The 20,305-nt window shown below is 62.4% G+C and overlaps 1 protein-coding gene across 1 annotated transcript in view; it reads left to right on the forward strand.

Annotated features, from left to right (window-relative positions):
- The window catches only part of LOC111161647 (zinc finger RNA binding protein 2), a 31,678-nt gene extending 16,281 nt beyond the window's left edge, over positions 1–15,397 (forward strand). The window contains exons 7-19 of the mRNA XM_022525411.1: positions 1,207–1,435; positions 2,496–2,653; positions 3,503–3,622; positions 4,974–5,098; positions 5,728–5,860; positions 6,539–6,729; positions 9,117–9,288; positions 11,613–11,751; positions 12,599–12,696; positions 13,145–13,240; positions 13,892–14,003; positions 14,535–14,632; positions 15,218–15,397. Coding sequence (XP_022381119.1) covers positions 1,207–1,435; positions 2,496–2,653; positions 3,503–3,622; positions 4,974–5,098; positions 5,728–5,860; positions 6,539–6,729; positions 9,117–9,288; positions 11,613–11,751; positions 12,599–12,696; positions 13,145–13,240; positions 13,892–14,003; positions 14,535–14,632; positions 15,218–15,397 — 1,851 coding nt within the window. The remainder of the gene's footprint in view (positions 1–1,206; positions 1,436–2,495; positions 2,654–3,502; positions 3,623–4,973; positions 5,099–5,727; positions 5,861–6,538; positions 6,730–9,116; positions 9,289–11,612; positions 11,752–12,598; positions 12,697–13,144; positions 13,241–13,891; positions 14,004–14,534; positions 14,633–15,217) is intronic.
- Positions 15,398–20,305: the final 4,908 nt, after the last annotated feature.

Below are 20,305 nucleotides of genomic sequence, written 5' to 3' on the forward strand. Positions count from 1 at the left end.
CGGGGAGACCGCTCTGGGTCTTGGGTATCTACGTGTTTATAGAAACGAGGGTTCGGGTGTTGATGAGGTCAAACTGCGTGTTCCGTTTGGGGTCTGCTATTCAACAATGATGTCGATCCGGTTCAGTTACACAGCTCAGCCAGTAAGTTTTCGTGTCGATGTTGATAGCAGTGTTTTAATTGACAGGGAGTAATTTAATACCTGTGTTTGTAGTATTGATTACTATCGTAATGTGAACATTTTCCTGTGGCCTTGAAAGTGCCTGTATTATGTCAGCTTTTGGAGAAACTTGATGGGATTCCCCCGCCTGAGAAACGGGAGGGAGACCCCACCTCTCTGCCCAGGGTCTGCCCTTGCCACGCTCCAGCGGGAACTTTTTAAAAAGCAGCAACCCTTCCCAAATGGTATTGATAACCTGCAAGGTACTGCTTGCTTAAGGGGTGTGTGTTGCCGGCAGGAGGAAAGCCTGGCGGGACGCCAGCTTTAAGCCATGTAGTTAAGGGAAGAAGGATTAGGAAGGCCCCTGTCTCAGGGCCCCACACAGAACCTGCCACGCTCCCTCCTGCCCCTGGGGCCTTTGCTCCCACCCTCCCCCGTGGCTGGCCCTCTTCCATCTCCCCACTGCAGAGCTGGGCCACCCTCAGATCACCTTCCTAAGGGCCTGTCTTGTCCCCTCCTTCGTCCCAGCCAGAGCAGGCTCTCAGAAGCCTGAGCGAACTCAGGAAGCCCGCAGAGGCGAGAGCAGGCGCACAGAGGGGAAGCAAGCCGCAGGAGGAGGAGTGGGGGAAGGGGAGGCACGGGCCTGGCTATTCGGGGGTGCCGGCAGGAGAGCTGGGACCCAGGAAGCAGGGCCGTTCTGGGGGCCGGGGAGAACCTGTGGCCAGCTCTGGGCAGGGGCAGGTCTGGGCTGTGAGTGTCAGACTTGGAGCCGGGAGACAGTTCTGAGGCGGTTGTCCGTGAAGATGCTGCCGGCTGTGAGGTGGTCGTTCCGGGAGTGCAGTGAATGGGGCCTGGAAGCGGGAAGCATGTTCTAGCAGGAGCGATGCCTGCGTGCGAGCCAAGGGCAGGCTGCTGGGGCCTGGGACTGGACCTGCGCGCTCCCTCCCCGCACTTCGCACCGTCCAGACACCAGGTGCTCTTCCTGCCTTTCGCGCAGGTCTGATTGGGCCCTGACGGGGGTGGGGGCTGGGGCTGGGTCTATTCCAGGTCTTGAAGCTACACACGAAGTTGGGGAAGCCCATCCCTGCGATAGAACCCGTGCCCGGGGACTCCAGCTCGACCCAGGCCACCTGCACCAGCCAGCCGGCCCCCCTCACTGCGGAGAGTCCCCCCGCGGGCTCTGCCAAGCCCCCAGCCCCTGCCGGTCCCAGCGCGTGCACCCTGAGCAAGCCAGCACTGACCAAGAGACCGGCGGCTTTGAAGGCCACGAGTGTGGGTACGTGTCACAGCCCAACGCCACACCCTGACTCACTCCTCACGCTGGGATTTCAAAGAAGCACTTGTCCCCTTCCCTTGTGGCATGCGTGCTAACCATCACCTCTCTCCAGAGGGCCCAGGCCCTGGATGGAGGCCCCGGGGTGGGGGAAGGCAGCCTCTCTCTGCCGCATTCCAGCCGCATTTGGGCCATACCCTTAGGAAGCATGGACAGAGCCCGTGGTGCGGTCGTGGCAGGATTCACGCCCTGGTGCTCAGGGTGAACAGAGTGGGCTCTGATGAATTATGTGGGTCTCAGGAAATTGAGGCGGGCTCCTGGGTCCCCCACCTGCGGCCCCACCTCCCCTGGGTGTGGTCTGCCCTGGGGGCGCGGATCGAGGGGCAGCAGCTAGGGCCCACGTAGACACACACTCCGCCGACTGCTTCGTGGCATTGCCTGTTTGCCCTCCGCAACTCTGGAAAGTAGGTTCCCGGTTTGCAGAGGGACAAACAGAGGTGAGGCAAGGTCACATGCCTGGCGCTGGGCCACCTCACGCACAGTGGAGGTGGGATTCAGACCCAGGGCCGCCCCAGGCTCTGCTCACCACCGGCTTTACCCAGGAAGGGGGAGGAGGATTCATTTTAAGGCTCAGTGGCCCTGTGTTTGGAGTCACCACACGACACGAACCGCAAACCGAAGAGCGGCGCGGCGACAGAGACCCGTCTTCCCTGGGGAGCCCATGCCAAAAGGGGGCTAGCTTGACCATGACTCTGGGTCCAGCTGGAAGAGAGGGGCGGCCACAGGCTGCTCCGCAAGAGGCCTGCCACCTGGGCCTCCCTGTGGACGCGTTCAGACGGGCACCAAAAGCTGCGTGGTGGGCTGGAGCTCTTAGCTGAGACCCAGGCTGGCATGAAAGGGGCCTTTCAGAACCGGGGATCCGACCGACTGACGTCAAGAGGGACTAAATGGGGAGCGGGAGACCTTGGTTTGCATCTCATTCCACCCTTCATGTGGGCGGACGGGAAGCCGGCCCTGGTTTCTGGCTGGCGCAGATCGTGAGCAGCCCAGCTCTTCCTTCCAGGGCCTTCCAAGCCGCAGGTGGTGGGCAGCAGGGCCCCAGAGGGCAAACGGGCACGCCCTGCACCAGATGGTCCTGGAGGCCCAACTGCCCGAGGAGACTCTGCAGAAGCTTCTGGAAGCTGTGCCTCGCAGCCAGTGGGCCCAGGCTACTTGGAAGAGGTAACCGTGCCGGGCTTCCGCGGTGCCCCGGGCCGTCTGCGTGCCCCCACTCCCCCTCCGGGCTGTGGTGAGGGACTGCAGCTGGGGTCAGGCTTCAAGACCGCGCCCCGGGTCTCCATCTGAGATGTACGTACCTGTCCACGTGCAGTCCGTGGTGAGCCACAACATCTTACGGAACTCACTGGAAGGTCCAGGCACTGGGTTTCAGATCCTAGAAGGCAGGCCTGAGACACACAGAGGCCTGGTATCCCTGGGCATCAGGAGCCCGTGTGCGACCTCCGTGGCCACCGCCCTGGAGCCCGGAGCCTGCAAGGCCTGTCTGGAACAGCTTCTAGACCCAGATTTGGAAGCCTTCTCCCCTGGCCGCTTCCCTGCTTCCCGGGCTCTCCCTCACTGGCTGAAAGGAAGTGGGCGCGTTAGCACTTCTGGTTGTGTTCAGCCACTTTTGCCCCCCCAGATAGGAGCCCCGCCGGGGAAGCCCTGGCATTTTGTAGTTGAGGCGGTGACAAGGTGCGTGAAAGCCTCAGGGGGCATGGCAGGGCCTGTGATGGCTGCAGCTCAGGACGGAGCCGAGGCAGGGGCTCTGTGGACAGGTGGCAGGTGTCTGCACCCCTGGGTGGGGAGCGGGCTGGAGGAGTAGGACAGGACAGTGGCCGAGGGCAGCTGGGGCACTGGAGGGTGTGTTGGTGACATGCCGGCTCCCCCAAAGCCCGCTTGGCGCTGGGACACCAGCGCGCAGGCCTCCTGGAATGGTCCGGTGTCCCCAAGGGGACGGGGGGTGTGCCCCTGCCCGGGGAACCGGGCGCACTGCGTGGGTGGCGGCCAGCTTAGCAGAGCGCTGTGTTTCAGGTGCGCAACGAGGAAGGCAAGGTGGTCCGGTTCCAGTGCAGCCTGTGCGACTGCAGTGTCGGGAATGCCACGGCCAGGGACACGCACGTGAGGGGCCGGCGGCACCGGCTGCAGTACAAGGTGTGCGGGCTGGGGTGGGGTCTGACCGCCAGGTTTCCTGCACCCCGTCCCACGCCCCTAGCAGGAGCTCCGGGCCCTGGGGGCCTGTCCCCCACATTCCCTGGAGACTGCGGCAGACCTGGCCCTGGCTGGGATCCCCATGGCGTCTCTCGGCTCTGGACCCACCTGTTGCCGGAGGGGTCCCTAAGCACATGGAACAGGCTCACAGATGCAGCTGAGATGGGGCATGGGGGCGACGGGAGCCTGGGGGCCAGAGGTCGTGACCCAGCGGCCCCTGCTGCAGCAGGGTGACCGTCCTCCAGGAGCCGTTCCTCCGAGGGGCCCAGGAGATGGGTGCTGAAACTCCCAGCACCAACAGGGCCTTGGCTGGGCTGCTCCACTCCCCACCCGGGGTTGGCTGTGGGCCCTTCGGCCCGGGGGCTGCACCGGGGGAGGGGCTGAGAGCTGCCTCCCCCGGCCCCTGTCTCAGGTTCGCGGGACAGTGGGATGAGTTGTTGCGTGCACACCCCTCTCCTAGCTACTCTGTTGGGGTGTCACTCACGTGCCACACAGTTCACCCAAATGAAGATTATGGTTTCCTGGCTTTTACTGCGGTGTAAGCACAGAGCTGTGACCCTTACGTCTCTCTAGTTCCAGAACATTCCATCACCCCAAAGAGAAGCCTCATCCCCATTAGCAGTCACCCCCAGCCCCCACGAGCCCCCTTCCCAGTCCGCAGACCAGTCTGTTCTGGGCGTGTCACCCGCATGGACTCACACCCCGTGTGGCCTTCTGTGTCTGGTTCCCTCCCTGCGTGTCGTGGGCTCGGGGTCTGTCCCCGGGGGAGCGCGTGGGGGCCTCGCTCCTGCTCATGGCCGAGGGACGCTTCTGTGTGTGGGGGACACACCGTGTATTGGTCCATCCATCGATGGACACGTGGGCCGTTGGCAGGAGCAAAGGCCGCCTAGACGGCGCTGTGTTTGGGAACGATGAGGGAAGCACCGTAAACTACGTTTCGCGGGAGAATCTGCGATGCCGTTGAAAACGCGGATTGCTGGGTCTCACGGCGTTTCCACTGAGTTAGCTTGATTAGAAATACGCACTTGACGTTGGCTCTGCAGCGACCCATCCATGGTCAGCGAGGGCGTCCACGGTGGGGCTGGATTCCCTTCTTCCCAGGCTGCTGTGTTGCGGCTGCACTCCCTGCGGGAGCTCCCTGTTTTGTGGGTCCCTGGAGCATCCAGGCTCTGGGGGATGGAGCCCCGTTGTGTAGTCAGCCGGCAGGAGGCTGTGGGCCGTGGGGGCTCCTGAGGCTCCTGGCACTTGTCGAAATGAAGGTTTCCCGTCTCACAGCCCTTCCTGCCCTTTCCAGAAAAAAGTGAACCCAGATCTCCCAATCGCAGTGAAGCCCAGCCACAGAGCTCGGAAGCTTCTGGAGGCCAGGCTGAGGAAGCAGAGGCAGCTGGGCAGGCAGCGGCTCGAGGAGATGCGGCGCTGGTATGCAGGGAATTAGGCGCACGGGGTCCCTGCTGGGCTGCCCTCACCCTCCGCTCGCTTTCGGTCCCGAGGACCCAGGAGCTTGCCCCTGCAGTGTGGGCAGGGGACACCGCCCTCGGGGGAGACAGTCACGCAGGACAGCACAACCCCGCAGCCGTGGGGCAGGGCTCTGGGCTCCCATTCACAGGGAAGCCCCAGGTCTCTGTGCACCCTGACCCCGGCGTCCCCTGACCACCAACACATTTGTCACGCCTTCCTCCACCCTCTGGAGCAGTTTGAAAGCGTTTCCTTATGCAGTGTCTGATTGACGGAAGATCTGGACAGCATCTGAGCTGGGGAACAAAGCTCAGGACAGACCTGGGGCTGCAGTCACCCCCTCCTTCCCCACCTGTTGCCCTTGGCCTCTGTCCTCCCGGCCCGCCTCGGCTCAGTCTCCCTGGGCCTTGGCGGGCGTTGGGGCAGGCCCCGCCCGTGTCATGGGCCCTGGGAGCCCCGTCAGGTGGCGACAGCCCTCTCTGGTGGTCCTGGAGCCCCAGCCTCGCTCAGCCCCTGGAAGGCACGCTTGTGATGCGGCAAGCCCTGGGGTCCCACAGCCGCTTCGAGCAGCTTTTCCCCCTGGGTCCCTGCAGGCGCCAGGAGCTGTGCAGGAGGCGACTGGAGGAGGGGCCTCAGGCCCCCGATGAGCAGCCTGGACCCTCTTCGCCCGACCAGCACTCTCCTTCCCTCGCCAGCAGGCCGGGGGCACCGCCCGGCTCACCTCTGGTGGGTGGTGGCCTTGTCCTTGTGCCAGAATGCCTCCCGCTGTGGAGGCCCCGCGGGGCGGCAGCCTTCTCAGACCCTCCCTAGAAGGACCTGAATCCTTGACTGCTCCAGGAGCGAGGAGCACGACTCTGAGCCACGACCCCCGAGAGGCGCCCAGGGGTGGGAGCTGGCAGGGCCTGAGGGTCACAGCCCAGCCCTGTCACTGGACACCAGCAGGAACCCCAGGCCCAGGGCTCGTCACCGGCCACTGGAGTTCTCTTGGCTCCCAGGCCCAGGTCACCACTTCCCTCCGGAGCCCTTGGCATCCGTCCATGCAGGCTGGGACCGGACTGGATGGGAGCCTCCCGTTCCCACCTTGCTGGGGGGAGGCGCCCCGCTGAGTTGGCTGCAAAGCCTCTGACTCCGAAATGGAAGGACATCACCAAAGGGGAGCCCACAGGCCCCACGCAGTCCCACATCCTCGCCAGTTCACCGCCTCGTGGGTCCCCATCCTTCCTTCGCCTGGCTCTCTGCTGCCCCTTGCCTGTCACCCCCAAAGCCAGCCTGACTCTGGGGGCTCTCCAGGGCCCCCTGCTGCATGTGCCGTGCCTCAGCAGGCCTGACGCTCACCTTGTCCCCTGTGCGCCCGGCGCCCGGGGCCTCGCTGCCTGCTCATGACCAGCCCGTCTTTCCCTGCAGTCCGCACGGCGGCCGGAGTCCAGCGATGACCGGCACGTCCTGTGGAAGCACGCGGCCATCTACCCCACGGAGGAGGAGCTCCTGGCCGTGCAGAAGGCCGTCTCCCACTCGGAGCGCGCCCTCAAGCTGGTGTCCGACGCGCTGGCCGAGGAGAACTCCGGAAGCCCAGTGCACGCGGGCGGTGAGCACAGGTAGTGGGGGGTCACTCTCCGTTCCCCAGGCCCCGGGCCGACTGAGCGGGGCAGGGAGGCCCCCCGAGTGGAGGGTTGGGGTTCTGGACAGGACATGGCTGGCAGGGGGGCGAGGTGCCTCACTCTGATCAGCTTTGAGCTCTCCGAGGTCCCTGGGACTTCCCAGCCTGCGGGCAGAACATTCCCCAAATGGACACTTCTTATCGAAGGTGCATCTAGAAATGTTCCTCATGAAGGGGGAACCGGTCTGTTTCTCATCTGTGAAAGGGAGACCGAGGGTGATTCTGACCCGTCCTCTTCCTCTGAGGGTCCGTGAGATCCCCGAGTGGGAGAGCTCCCGAGCGCCTGCGTGAGTCACTGTTATAGTCGCTGTGGCAGTGGGGCACGGAGGCCTCTCCACCTGGGATCTGGACGAAGTCCGTCTTCCAAGTCCTTTCTCTCTGGGTGGCCGCCCTTGTATGATGCTTGAACACGCCGTGCAGCTTACGTCTCAGCCACGCTGGCAGGGACCGTTCCGGGGGCACGGACGACCTTGTGTGCCCGTCACCCCGGTCGGCCTCCGCAGTTGGCGGAGATCCGTCCTGTTAAAGTCCATGCGCCCCCGCCCCTGCCTGGCACCCCCACCCCGCACTGCCCGTCCCCGGGGCTCCACCTGTGCTGGACACCGCACGCGTAGGGCAGAGGGGTCCTTCAGCGTCCTTCCTTTTGCATCTGGCTGGTGCCACTCAGTTCCTTGTTAGCACAGTGTCTGCACCCTGGGGGAGTGCACGCGTGCCCTCGCGAGCGAGCTCCCCTGGCCTTCTCTGGGAGAGGGTCCCTCCTCCACCCGCGTGGTCATAGAAGCAGGGGTGCACCGAGCCCCCCACTGGCATCCTCGCGCAAGGTGGCAGGGTCCCGTTCCAGCTTGACGTGGGTGTTGTGTGTGCACGCCCACGGCGCTCAGCCCAGCCCCTGCAGACTCGTGCGGTCCGGTGACCACAGATCGGCCTCCACAAGGTGCGTCCCAGAGCCGCCCCTTCACGACCCCACACTCCCCCTCCCGAAACCTCTCAAATGCCGTGTGCTCGGAAAAACAAAACCGGCCTCGTTCCCCCAGCTTTCACATGACGTTTCCGTCCCATCACGTGTGCGGTGGCAGCCCAGAGGCCAGGAGCTGGCCCCAGAGAGCGCGGGTCCCATTTTGACATGAGAGAACCGTGGTGCTGTCACACTTGAGCAGCAGTCCTACACCGGCGCCAGGAAAGCCGGCTCCACAGAGATCAGACTGTGGGTTTGGGGCTCTTTGGTTCCACAGCGGGTGTGACTTGAGATCCAGGTTGACCGATGAGCCTCTGAGTCTCTCGCCTGCAGCCCGCCCCCCACCCCATCCCCTGCCCTCTGCCCTCCCTGGTCCTTGCCCCGGTCCAGCCATCTCCCATCCGCATGGTGCCAGTGGCCTCCCGGCCCAGTCCTCTAGGGGGGGCGCTGGGCTCCAGCACACGTGGTCCAGAAGCCGACAAGAAATGCATACATGGGGGCACCTTGGGGGCTCCGTGGGTTAAGCATCTGAGTCTTGATCATTTCAGGGTCGTGAGTTCAAAGCCCACGCTGGGCTCCTCACGTGCAGCCTACCTAAAAAGAAAAAAGAGAAATACATAAATGAATTTAAAAACAAAACAAAACAAAAAAACCAAAGCCAAAGCCAAAAACAGCTCCTCCTCTCCCCAGGAGTGTTACAAAGTGAGCAGCAGCCGCTCCTGGAGCCGCGGGATGAATGTGCCCGGGCAGAGGGCCCAGCAAGGGAGCAGCCTCATGGGGCTGGAGCACAGGGACCAAGGGAGGCTGGGGGTTGGGTTGGGAGAAGCTGGGGTGTCCCCCACCTCCCCCCCTGCAGAGGGGCAGCGCCAGGAGGGGCCGTGGGGCAGAGGCGAGCTCAGGCTCCCACTCCGGCAAGCTGGCCTGGGCTTCAGAAGGGCGAGCAGGGGCCCGGGTCAGGGTGCTGTGGGGCAGGGCCTGAGGGGAGAGGGCAGGCTCCCAGCCAAGGAGCTGAGGTGCGGGCACAGTGACCTTGGAGACGCTTAGGAGGACACAGAGCCCAGGGCCCCCGCTGGCTGAGACCAGTGGGTGGCACCAGCTGGCCGAGACCAGGGGCCACGGGGATGGCCGTTGGTGGCCTTCCTCAGAATGCAGATTATCAGGAAGGAGTAAAAAGCAGCAGTCCTTACTGGGCACGTGCGACTTGGTAGGCTTGTCCCCAGGGGTGCAGGCCCATTTCACAGATGGGGAAACTGAGGCAGAGGCCCCACAAGGAGCCCATGAGTGCAGGAGCGGGGGGACCCTGGCAGCGGCCCTTTCTCCCGACCCCTTTCCCCTGCGGGTCTCACACATTTGCGGGCTTGTCTTGACAGTGGTGGCTCCCCCTCCGTGCGGGTCCTGAAGGGTGTGATGCGGGTTGGCCTCCTGGCGAAGGGCCTTCTGCTGCGGGGGGACAGGAAGGTGCGGCTGACCCTGCTGTGCTCGCAGAAGCCCACGCGCGCCCTGCTGCAGAGAATCTCGGAGCAACTGCCCCAGCAGCTCCCGGTAAGATCCGCGGGGCCCAGGCGGCCGCCAGACGGGATGGCCTTGTTTCCAGGCAATTTGAAAAAACAAGAGATGGGCTGTTGGACCCAGACTGGGTTGTTTTTATAGAAAAGTTGACGAGATAGCGATCTCCGGGATTCCTTTATAAAGCGAGTCTAGGGTAAAAGGAAGGAGGAAAGTGTCCCGTCACTGCAGATGCCGACTTACCAGTCGTTACAGGGGCGAGAGGAGCTGAGCCTGGCCCTGTGAAGACCTGTTTGGGGACTGTGGGAGGGACCTGGGCTCCTTTCTCTGGACTGTCCTGGGACGATCTCAGCAGAGACCGTGATTGGCCGAGGACCAAGTTTACTGGGGCGGGGGGTGGTTCTCCTTCCTGGTGAGTCTTTTTCTGCATCCCCAGAAAATCCAGCACCGGGGGCCGCACAGACCCAAGCCTCCCCCCCAGGGCCCCCACTCTGGTCACGAGCAAGCTGGCATCCAATGTGCCACTTGTGAAGAAATGGAAATCAGATGCCAAGGAAGGAGCACTGGCAGGGACGGGGGGAGGCACATCAGACAGGATGGGGGGAGCCATGTGTCCTGATAGGAATGGGGCCCTCTAGGTGGGAGCTAGAGACCAGGGGAGGCCTTGAAAGATGGAGGAGCAGTGGTCCATGTAGAAGGACCTGCATTTGTGGGGGCCTGGGTTACACCAGGCCTGAAGGCCGTATAGGCAGGTAGGCCTGCGTTTCTCAGGGAAGTGGGAAGACAGGAGGGTTTTGAGCAGAGGAGTGACACACACCCACTTGGCTGATTTAAATACTCCTTTTCATGGCTCAGTTGGTTAACCCTCAGACTCTTGATAGTGGTTCAGGTCATGATCTTGGGCTCAGGGGATCGAGCGCCACGACGGGCTCCATGCTCAATGGGGAGACAGCTTGAGGCTCTCTCCCTCTCCCGCCCCTGCTGCTCCTCCCACCCCCACTCTCGCAGATGAGTGCACCAGCTCTTTATTTATTTGAGAATAAAAATTGATTTAAATAAATCAATAAAAATAGATTTAAATAAATCAATAAAGAACGATTTAAATAAATCAGTAAACACGTGTTTCCTTCGCACCCATGGCACGGTGGTTTCCTGCTAGCTACTGTAGGGCTGTGAGTGTGGCTCAGATGCAGCCTCACAAAGGCAGCCCAGGCTGTGGCTGAGCTGGCAGTGCCCCACCCCCCGAGGGGCGGGAAGCATTTGACCCCAGAGTCTGACTTAGGCACCCCTATGCCGGCCAGGTGGGGAAAGATGGCTTAGCCGGGGCAGAGAGCATTTCTAGGGGTGTAGAGACAGCTGCCTGGAGCTCCACACAGCTCGGGGGCGCCCTGGCCAGGCATCTCAGAGACTTCAAAACAAGGGGAGGTACGCCATAAGGCCTCTCTGAGCAGTGCGCACTGGACCATGTGCCTTGGTTCTAAAGTCTCCTGGAAGGGCCTGCCTGTGAGGGTGACCCCTGCAGGGTACCCCCAGTGAGGGCTGCGGGCTGTGCCTGGGCCCCTGTGGCAGGTGACGACCAGAGCCAGAGGGGGCCTGGGTCTTGCCTGGAGGCCAATTGCTGAATGGGTTTTCCCCGTTCTCCCCTGCTGTGCCCAAATAATAGCTTGTTCCACTGGCAAAATCACCCTGCTGTTTTCACTTAGCACCTCTAGGGTCCAACCCCCTGTGCATATTTAAGGAGCCTCATTGCGTTATGTGGCTTGAGGCGCCCCTCCGTGTAGTTGGACATTCAGGTCATTTCCAGCAAGGAGGTAACCTTGTACACACGTGAGAATTTATTCCAGGAGCAGAATTGCTGGCCAAAGGCGTGAGGCCAGATGCTTCTGGTAAATGTTGCCAGGTCAGCCTCCACCAGCAGATTATAGATGGCTGGGTTCGCCAGCCCAGCTGTGCCCAGACTGTTGAGGTCTGTCCTCCCAGGGGACAATGGTACCTCGTTATAGTTTTAATTGGTTCTCTCTTACCATGGGAGAAATTTGTGTTGTTGCATAAAGAGGGTCATTTCTATTTCTTTTCCTCAAGCTACCTGTTATGTCGCACACCAGTTTATTTTTTTAATTGGATTGCTGGCCTTGTTGTTGATCTGTGGGTGTTCTTTACATATGAAGGCCCCTACATACTGGGTTTGTTATCTGTGCGCGTTGCTGTGTAGGTGTGCTCCTGCAGGGTGGGGGCTACATGTAAATCCCTTGCCAGTTCCAGGCCCCCAGCACAGGGCCCAGCACTCGACTATCCTTGCTCGTTTACCTGTGGTTCTCAGCTGGGGTGACACGGACTCAGGTTGCATTCGCCCTTCACAGATGGTGACAGAAGACAAGTATGAGGTCTCCTCTGACTCCGAAGACAACATCATCATTTCCTCCTGCGAGGAGCCCGGAATGAGGGTCTCTGTGTCGGTCACCTCGCCCCTGATGCGGGAGGACCCTTCCATGGAACAAGGTGTGGCCAGGCCTGTCTTCCAAATTTGTCATTCTCGAACCTTCTTAAGTCAGTTCATTTTTGTCACTTAAATTTTTCAAGAGGAGTACCCTTGAACCATTGGTGGAAAAGGTTACCAGTTGTCATAGTTATAAAAAAAAAAAAAATACCGGGGATAGAAAAACATCATTAAATTCTAGCTGAAAGCCCCGTTAGGCTTTGCTCAGACACATGAACAAGGGGCACATGGGCAAGTGTGAGTGGTCCAAGGCCGCTGAAGGGGACTGGCCAGAAGGAACCCCCGCTGTGTCCCTCCCCCGTGGGGGTCCAGGGCCCGGTTGGCTATCATTGGAAGGGAGCTTCGAAAGCCCCTTCTCCAGACACACCTCTGCTGGCCCCATCTCAGCCTGAAGGAGGGGTTGGTCCGGGATATTTATGCACAAGGGACACTCAGTTCCATCGCCTGACCTCTGTCTGTGATCCAGGGCCTCCTGCAGCAAGGAGATGGGTGTGGGGTAGTGGTAAGAAGGCAGGAGAAGGTCCCGCTCCCAGACTTGGGGACTTCGCCATCAATGACGACACCTGTTAGAATCTGACCTACTTTCTCCCTTGCCGTGATGCACTTGGAAGTGCCTGGAAACCTGGCTTCATTCATAGCTTCCCACCTGAACCATAACTTGCTCACCACGGGACGGCAGAGGGAGAGGATTTGCAGAGAAATAACTTCTCTGGTCCTTGCAGTGTCCTGGAGGAGAGACAGTCCAGAGCCCTGGACCTTCCAGAGACCCAAGGGCTGGGGCCACACGGCCCAGTGAGGCAGGAGGAGGACGGGGAAAGGGCGCCATGCCCACATGCTCTTTCCTTCTAGAGGGAATGCAGGTGCCTCCGCCGGACCCAGGCGACGTCCTGAGCCTGGAGAAGAGCCTCCAGGCACTGGCTGCCCTCCGCCACGCCAAGTGGTTCCAGGTCAGGGGGCGGGGGCGGTGGCATGGGGGGGGTCTGCCCTGTTGCTCAGGGGAGTGGGCTTGGGGTACAACCAGGAAGGGCAGCCATCTGCACGGCATGGCCCCGGCTGGCCGGCCGGCCTATGTCCCCCTGCCCAGCACGAACCGACACTCATGTCAGGAGTGTGCGCAGAGTGCTCGCTGCTCTGGGGGTAGGGCTGTCGCGGCCCCAGATCCACCCGATGGTGGCTACTGGGGGCTCCGAATGGGGCCCGTTCGGTCAGCGTGGGGTGTTTTGGGGAAAGGACTCGGCTCCCAGCTGCCACGTTGGAGGCCAGCCGGCCTGTGCCGCCCCCTCCCCACCAATGAGTCCCTCCTGGGCCTGGCTCACAGCCCTGAGCATCCGCCCTTGTGCCTGGGGCCCCGTGCACGTGATTCCCTGACACGACGGTGTACTTCTTCTCTCAAAGGCTCGCGCCAGTGGCCTGCAGCCGTGCGTGATTGTGCTCAGGGTCCTCCGTGACCTCCGCCGGCGTGTGCCCGCCTGGGGGGCCCTGCCGCACTGGGTAAGGCAGCACCACAGGCCTCGTTTTGCCCGAGACACATGCCCCCAGCTTCCCAGGGCTGGGCTGTCCAAGCGCCTGAGCAGCAGCTCCTGTGCCCCCATCCCAGCCTCCTCTCCCTGTCCCGTGTGCAGCGGGGACACAGCTCTTGACACCAGCCCCTTAGGGACACGAGGTCCATGCTGACACCGAGAGGAGTGGTTTCCCTATAAGTCTAGAAGCGCCCCCAAGATCATGCGTGTCCCTGCAGGACCACTCCAGGCAGGGTGGCTCCCTGGGGCGGGGGGTGTGCCAGAGCAGTTCGGTGGGTCACTGGGATCCCCAGCTAAATGCACCAGGGTCCCAGAGAGCGGTTCTTTTAACCCTTGGGATGCTGGCCCGTGGTGTTTTTGTGCCCGGGATTAGCTGAGGAGTCGGAGATGTGGAGAGCGAGGTCATCTGTGCTCAGCCAGGCCCCAGGGAGGGGAGGCTCCAAGGGTCCCCCTTTGTTGCAGAAATTCAAGGGGGAGTGGCCCTGAGGGAAGGAGCTCGGTGTCCCCGGAGACCCCACCCAGCCCATCATTGCTGCTCTCACTCCGGTTCAGGTGGGAGGCCAGCTGCCCCGAGAGCTCTCCCCCCAAGTCATGGTGTCTCTCCTGTCCCCAAACTGTCCAGGCCATGGAGCTGCTGGCAGAGAAGGCTCTGAGCAGTGCGTCGGGGCCCCTCAGTCCTGGGGACGGCATGAGGCGTGTCCTGGAGTGTGTGGCCTCAGGGACACTCCTGACAGGTCAGTCCCCCCGGCCGGGGAGCCCAGAGCACGAGAGCATACTCGGGAGTCCCGTTCAAGGCAGACAGGAGGATGGGCGGACAGACCCACAGGCTCCAGGGGAGGCACGGGGATGCACCCACGGAGGAGAGCGGGGCGCGGGCTGGGGCAGAAGAGGGTCCCGCCCTGGGGCAGCACAGCCCTGGTTCTCGGGGGTCCTCCTGTCCTTTCTGGAGCGCCCCGGGAATCTTGGCGAAGGAAACGGCCGGGGTAACGCGGATAACGGGCTGTAGGCAGGGGTGTTCATGCCGTGTATTTTCCACCGCCAAGGGGAGACCCCACACCGCCCGGCGGTTGAGATGTTCGATGCAGAAAGGGGGTTTCCAGGTTGTTCCAGTGATGCAGGATGGTAGCAGGTTAAGAGAGTGGAAGCGAAGCAGTGACCCATCTGTGTGGTCACACAGTGTAAGGGGCGCGGGGATGGACCCCGCAGTCGCGGCAGTCTCTCACGGGCTGCTCTCTCCTTTGCTGTTCCCACTGCCCCTCGCCAAGATGGGCCTGGGCTCCAGGATCCCTGCGAGAGAGACCAGAGGGATGCCCTCGGGGCCATGACATGCCAGCAGCGCGAGGACATCACAGCCAGTGCCCAGGTGGGACAGCGGCCCCGGTGACTCCATAGGAGTGGGCACGGGGGGGTGGCCCCCTGTCCCCCCCCTCCCCTCTGCAGAGTTGGGCAGCCTGTGGGTGACAGGACTGCTCCTGGGGGCGGGGGAGCCCAGCTCAGGGCCGCACACCCGGGGCCTCGCTGGCTGGGACATTTCCCCTGTGCCCCCCGAGGCCCCCCTGCCCATGGTGTGCCAACACCCAGCCGTGGCCTCCAGCGTGACTGGCGCCGCCAGCCCTGAGCACCCGGCTGTAGGTTCCCTTTTGTTGGCAGGGGTGTTAGCTCTCCCAGCGGCCCGGAATCCATAGCGGGCCTGGCGCTTACGACGTGGCCCAAACAGGAAGCGCCAGGTTGTTTGGGATCTGAGGCGAACGGGAGATGCAGGGTTTGGGGTCCCCATAGAGGGGCGGGCAGGGGCTGATGCCCTGAGGGGTGTCCTGGCAGTGTCCTGCCCTCCGCTGACCCCAGGGAGCCCCCTACCTCTCTTCCACGGTCGTGGGAAGCGCCCAGAGCCCAGGCGGCATTGCGGGGTGCCCAGGGGTGGGGGTGCTGACCGGCTGTCTGCCCCCAGCACGCCCTGCGCTTGCTGGCGTTCCGGCAGATCCACGCGGTCCTGGGCATGGAGCCTCTGCCGCCCCCCAGAAGCCGGCCAGGGCCGCGTTTCCGCAAGAGACTGCGGGAGGCGAGTGCGGCCCCCGAGGGTGACATCCAGAGGAAGCAGGGCCGGCCGGGCGAAGAGGGGCCCGCGTGAGCAGCCTCACCCCTGCATGTGAGTCCCTGGATTCATCCCGACGTTGGAACGTCATGTTTTCTCCATGGGTTTCTTTAAAAACACTTGTGTTTCAGTCCTCAGTGAAACCCTGTTATCAGGGCGTGAGAGCCGCAGGGGGCTGCCCCCTCCCCACACTGCGGCCCCTGCCTGTGTGGGTTTCCGAAGTGTTTCCTTTGGATCCCGCAGCTGTTCATGCCCTTGAAATCCTGCCGAAGGGCCTTCTCGGCTGGGGAGGCAGGCCAGGGAGAGCAGGGGGCTGGGGGCCCAGTCTGAGGGCACAGCCAGGCCCCCAGCCTAGAGACCCCCCAGCCGCCAGAGGTCTGCAGGGCCTGAGCTGGTGGTGTTTCTCCCGCTCTTGGACCCTCAGGGAGGGTGCTGGAGCCCAGCGGTGGTGAGGGCGCAGGCTGGGTGCTCCCCTCGCCCCCCAGAGATGTCCGTGACCCACAGCCGGCCCTGACCCCGTACTGACGAGCGCCTTCTAACACTGCTGTCTGCCACTTTGCATTCAGGCCTGGGCTCTGCCCTTGTTCCCACTCGGGTGCGGCCGATGCAGGCCCAGGGCTGGGCCTGGTGGGCGTGGGGGCACCCCCAGCCCCCACCCCGATGCAGCCAGACTCCCTCTCTGTTGCGGCGTTTTGTCCAGCTGCCCAGTGACCCTGATGGAGAAAAGCCCATCTGGGCTCGATCGATCCCTTCGGTTCCTTTTCTGTGTTTAGGGGATGGCAGGAGCGTGGCCGCCCGAGAGCTCGCAGGGGCCGGGGGTAAATAAATCATGTCTGTTGGCGTGGACTGTGCGGTCTTCCCTTGGGGTGCAGGTGTCCCTGTGGGGCCCTCCAGCTGCTCCCATAGGGCTCCGAGTAGGGCGCCGCCTCTCTCTCTGGGACTCGGGCCACAGGTGTGAGCAGCAAGGAGAAGTCCGAGGAGCTGGGCCGCCCGGAGGCTGCACCCCGACATGTGGGTCCCTCGGGCCCTCCCCACACCAGTGTGCCCTGGGGACCCCACCCGAGAAGCAGTCATCTCGCACGTGCCCCACAGCTGCTCAAGGAATCCATTTTGGCCTGGTCCCAGAAATGAACAGTGGGCCCCTGAGTGGGAAGGTGGGGGGCCCGGAGGGCTTCCTGGAGGAGGAGGTGGTGGTTTAGCTGAGTTGGGGTTGGGGGCTTTCCACCTGCAGGGCCCCTATGGAGGGTTCCTTGGAGTTTTCCCAAATACTCATTGCAAACCTCAGGGGGGAGGGGGCGGTTCACACGGGGAGCTTTGGTCCCAGGCTGAGTTCACAGCTTCAAGCCCCCAAGGCTTGAAGGGAGGCACAGGCGACAGGGCAGGGAGCAGAGAGGAGGAGGCATGGGGAGTGACACGTGTCAGAGCACAGGCTGGTGCACAGACCAGGGCTGAGAGACACCAGGACCCACTTCTCAGAGCGGGGCTGGGGACCGTCAGCGCCTCGTGCAGGCGAAGCCCAGCCTTGTACTAACCAGCCGTTATCTGTTGCAAGCCGGAAGCAGCCGGCCCCTGTCTAACCACTGCTATCTCCTAGGGAGGGCGGGCCGCTCTCTTCTGCCTCTGGAGCCCTGGGCCTCCTTCCTGGGGGGAGGGGCCCAGCCCCCCTGCCTCCTGTGGGCACTCTGGCAACACCTAGGAGTCAGAGCCAGCCCCTCAGCTGGTCCTGCCCGCAGCCACGGATGGGGCACAGGGGAGGGTCCCGATCTTCTCCATTTCCTGCAGCAGAGCTTCACCGCACCCACCCCCCCTGCATCTGTCTGTGGCTCTGCCATTCAACCAGCTCCCCAGGCTCACCACCACCACTGGGGAGTCCTCCCGGGTTCCTCTGTGCCCCACTTCCGCCTGCCATCACGGTGACCCACCTGCTGCTTCAATCCTCTGGCAGTAGGAGCTCAGGATAAAACCCCAAATCCTGACAAAGCCCCACAAAAGCCCATCTGCCACCCTCTTCCTCCATAACTCCGCTTCAGACCCACCAGCCCCTGCTGTCCTCAGACCAGCCAAACTGTTCTCACCCCAGGGCCTTTGCACATGCTGTTCCCACTACCTGGTAAGCTCTTTCCTGACCTATATGGCCAACGATGCCTCCCTTCCCTCGGGTCTCAGCCCAGATGTCACCTCCTCACAGACTTCTTGAGCACCTCACCCTGTCACATAGCCATATTTGTCTTCTGCTCACCACACACCACTGGTTGCAAACCATGCGTTCCCTGCCTTCCCCCAGGGATGGAAACTCTCTGTGGGCAGGGAGTGCATTCACTTCACTCGCTGTGGTATCCCCGGGTCTAGAACCTACTGAGTACATAGTGGTCATCCAATAAATGTGTTAAATGGTTGAAGCTGCGCGCTGACACCCAGAGAGGAGTCTCACTGTCAGAGGAACGTGCCTCCTGGCTGGGAGGACATTGTTCGTTGCTGTCTTATCCCAGGAGGCCGTTGTCCTGGTTTGGGCGACAGGCTTCAGCTAAGGCAGGGGCGACAGGACGAAGGGAAGGGAGGATGGCTTGGCCCCCAGGGCGAGGACTTGGTGGCTGCGACCATCACACCTGCACCTTCGTGGAAAGCCGCGCATCCCCGCTGCTATGACCTGCACGTGCTTCCCGCCAGGGGCAGCTCTGGGAAACCCCTTAACCCACGGTTCGCTGGTCCCCACCCCTGGCTCCTGGGGAAGACAGAGAGTATCTTCACCACCGAGTGGTCTAAAACCAACCCTGTTGACAGGGAGTTAAATCTTTCCCCCCTAGCAACTCCAAAAAAATAAAAATAAAATTCAAGCAGTTGGTTAGCGAAGCCTTGGGTCCAGATGGATGAAGCGTCTGGGGGAACGGAGCTCCCTGCAAGCCCGAAGAGGGGTCGCTTCTGATCTTCCCTCTCCAGCCGTCCCCCCATCGGCGGAGGACCCCGGAGCGAGCCGCCGCGCGCAGGCGGGCAGGAGACGGGGGAGACCTCGGGCTGCGGGCCGCTGGCCGGGAGCCCGGTTGCTAGGAGACGGTGAGTGTGGGAGCGGTGACGCGGCGGCGTGGGCGGGGCCGCAGCGGGGCCTGGCGGGCCGCGCAAGACGGAACCGGGCGGGCACACCTGCCACCCCGCTCGGAGGGCGGTCGGGAAAGCCCCCCCGCGTCCTGGTCTGAACCCCCCCCCCCCCCCCCCCCCGGGGCCGGGGGGGGCGCCCCCGCGGGCGGGGCCGCCCGGGCTGCCCGGGGGGGGGGGGGGGGGCGCCTCCGAGGTCTCCCTGGACCTCTGTGGGCTTGGCTGCCCCGGAGACTTGCCGAGCGGACCGAGGACGCGGGTTTTTCCTGCGGTGGAGAAGGCGGCCTGGGCGGGGTTGAGGAACGAGCCAGTGCCCCGTGTGTCTGCTCAAGTGGCCAGAGAGAAAGCTCTGGGAAATACGAAGGTATTTACAGCGCGATGTCACCGCAGCGGTGTCCCCGCAGGCCACAGGGCGCACGTGCCCCACGTGCCCCACGTGCCCGTCAGCAGATAGATGGACACACTTGGTACACTCCACCCAGACTATGGAAGAAAGGAAGGACCCTGACCCCTGCCAAGACGCGGACGGACCCCGAGGACACGGGGCTCAGCGAGAGGAGTCAGACCCAGAAGGACCCGTCCCGCATGTCCCCACTCCCGGGAAGGCCCCAGAGGAGTAGCGTCCACACAGACAGGAGAGGGTGGGAGCCGGGGCTGGGGCAGGGGTGGGGAGTCCGTGCTTCACCGGACGGAGTCTCCGTGTGGGGGATGGAAAGTTCCGGAAGAGGACGGTGGGGGTGGCTGAGCCGCAGTGTGCGCGAGCTCCCCGCCGCTGAGCCGCGCGCTTGGACGCGGTACGATGGTAAAGACGGTGAGTTTTACGTCGGCTTTTGCAGTCGAGAGCTCGAGTGCGCTGGGTTTTCCATTATGCAGAAGGCGACGCTTCAGAACGACGGCAGAGGAGTGACCCGGACCAGCCCAAACACCCCGTGTTTCCTTCCTTCCGGCGTCTCCCACGCTCTTGGGTGCGGAGCGGCTCTCGGTACGGCGGATTCCCGCTGTCCTCCCCCTGACTCTGTCACAACGCGGATTTCTCGGGGGGTTTCAGTGCGCTCAGATACTTTGTCCGATGTAATACTTCTGCAGACCTTACAACGTAATTTTTAAATTGTGGCAATGACCGCGTAACATAAAACTGCTTCATTTCACAGTGTACAATTCAGTAGTTTTTGCAAGCATCACCACTATCTCATTCCAGAACATTCCGTCACCCAAAAAGAAGCTTCACCCCCATCAGTAGTCACGCCCCACTCCCCTCCGCAGCCCCCTTCCTGTCCGTGGAGGAGCCTGGTCTGGGTGCGTCGCACGTGTGGACTCATACCCCGTGTGGCCTTCTGTGTCTGGTTCCCTCCCTGCCCGTCGTGGGCTCCGTCTGTCCCCAGGGCAGTGTGTGGGGGCCTCGCTCCTGTCCGCAGCTGAAACTCCGTGTGTGGCGGCCCACATCTTGTCAGGCCCTCATCTGCTGATGGACGTTTCGGTTGTTTCCACTTTTTTGGCTACTATGATGGGATGTAATTTTTTTAAAAAATATTTTATTTATTTATTTGACAGACAGAGATCACAAGTAGGCAGAGAGGCAGGCAGAGAGAGAGGGGGAAGCAGGCTCCCCACTGAGCAGAGAGCCTGATGCGGGGCTCGATCCCAGGACCCTGGGATCATGACCTGAGCCGAAGGCAGAGGCTTTAACCCACTGAGTCACCCAGGCGCCCCGGGATGTAATTTTTTAAAAAGATTTTACTTATTTATTTGAGAGAGAGAGATGGAAAGGAAGCACGAGCAGGAGGAGCAGAGAGAAAGCATCTTCCTGCTAAGCAGGGAGCCTGTTGCGGGACTTGATCCCAGGACCCTGGGATT

This window comes from Enhydra lutris, unplaced genomic scaffold (assembly GCF_002288905.1).
Source record: "Enhydra lutris kenyoni isolate GAN:26980312 unplaced genomic scaffold, ASM228890v2 scaffoldscaffold86, whole genome shotgun sequence".
Classification (NCBI taxonomy): domain Eukaryota; kingdom Metazoa; phylum Chordata; class Mammalia; order Carnivora; family Mustelidae; genus Enhydra; species Enhydra lutris.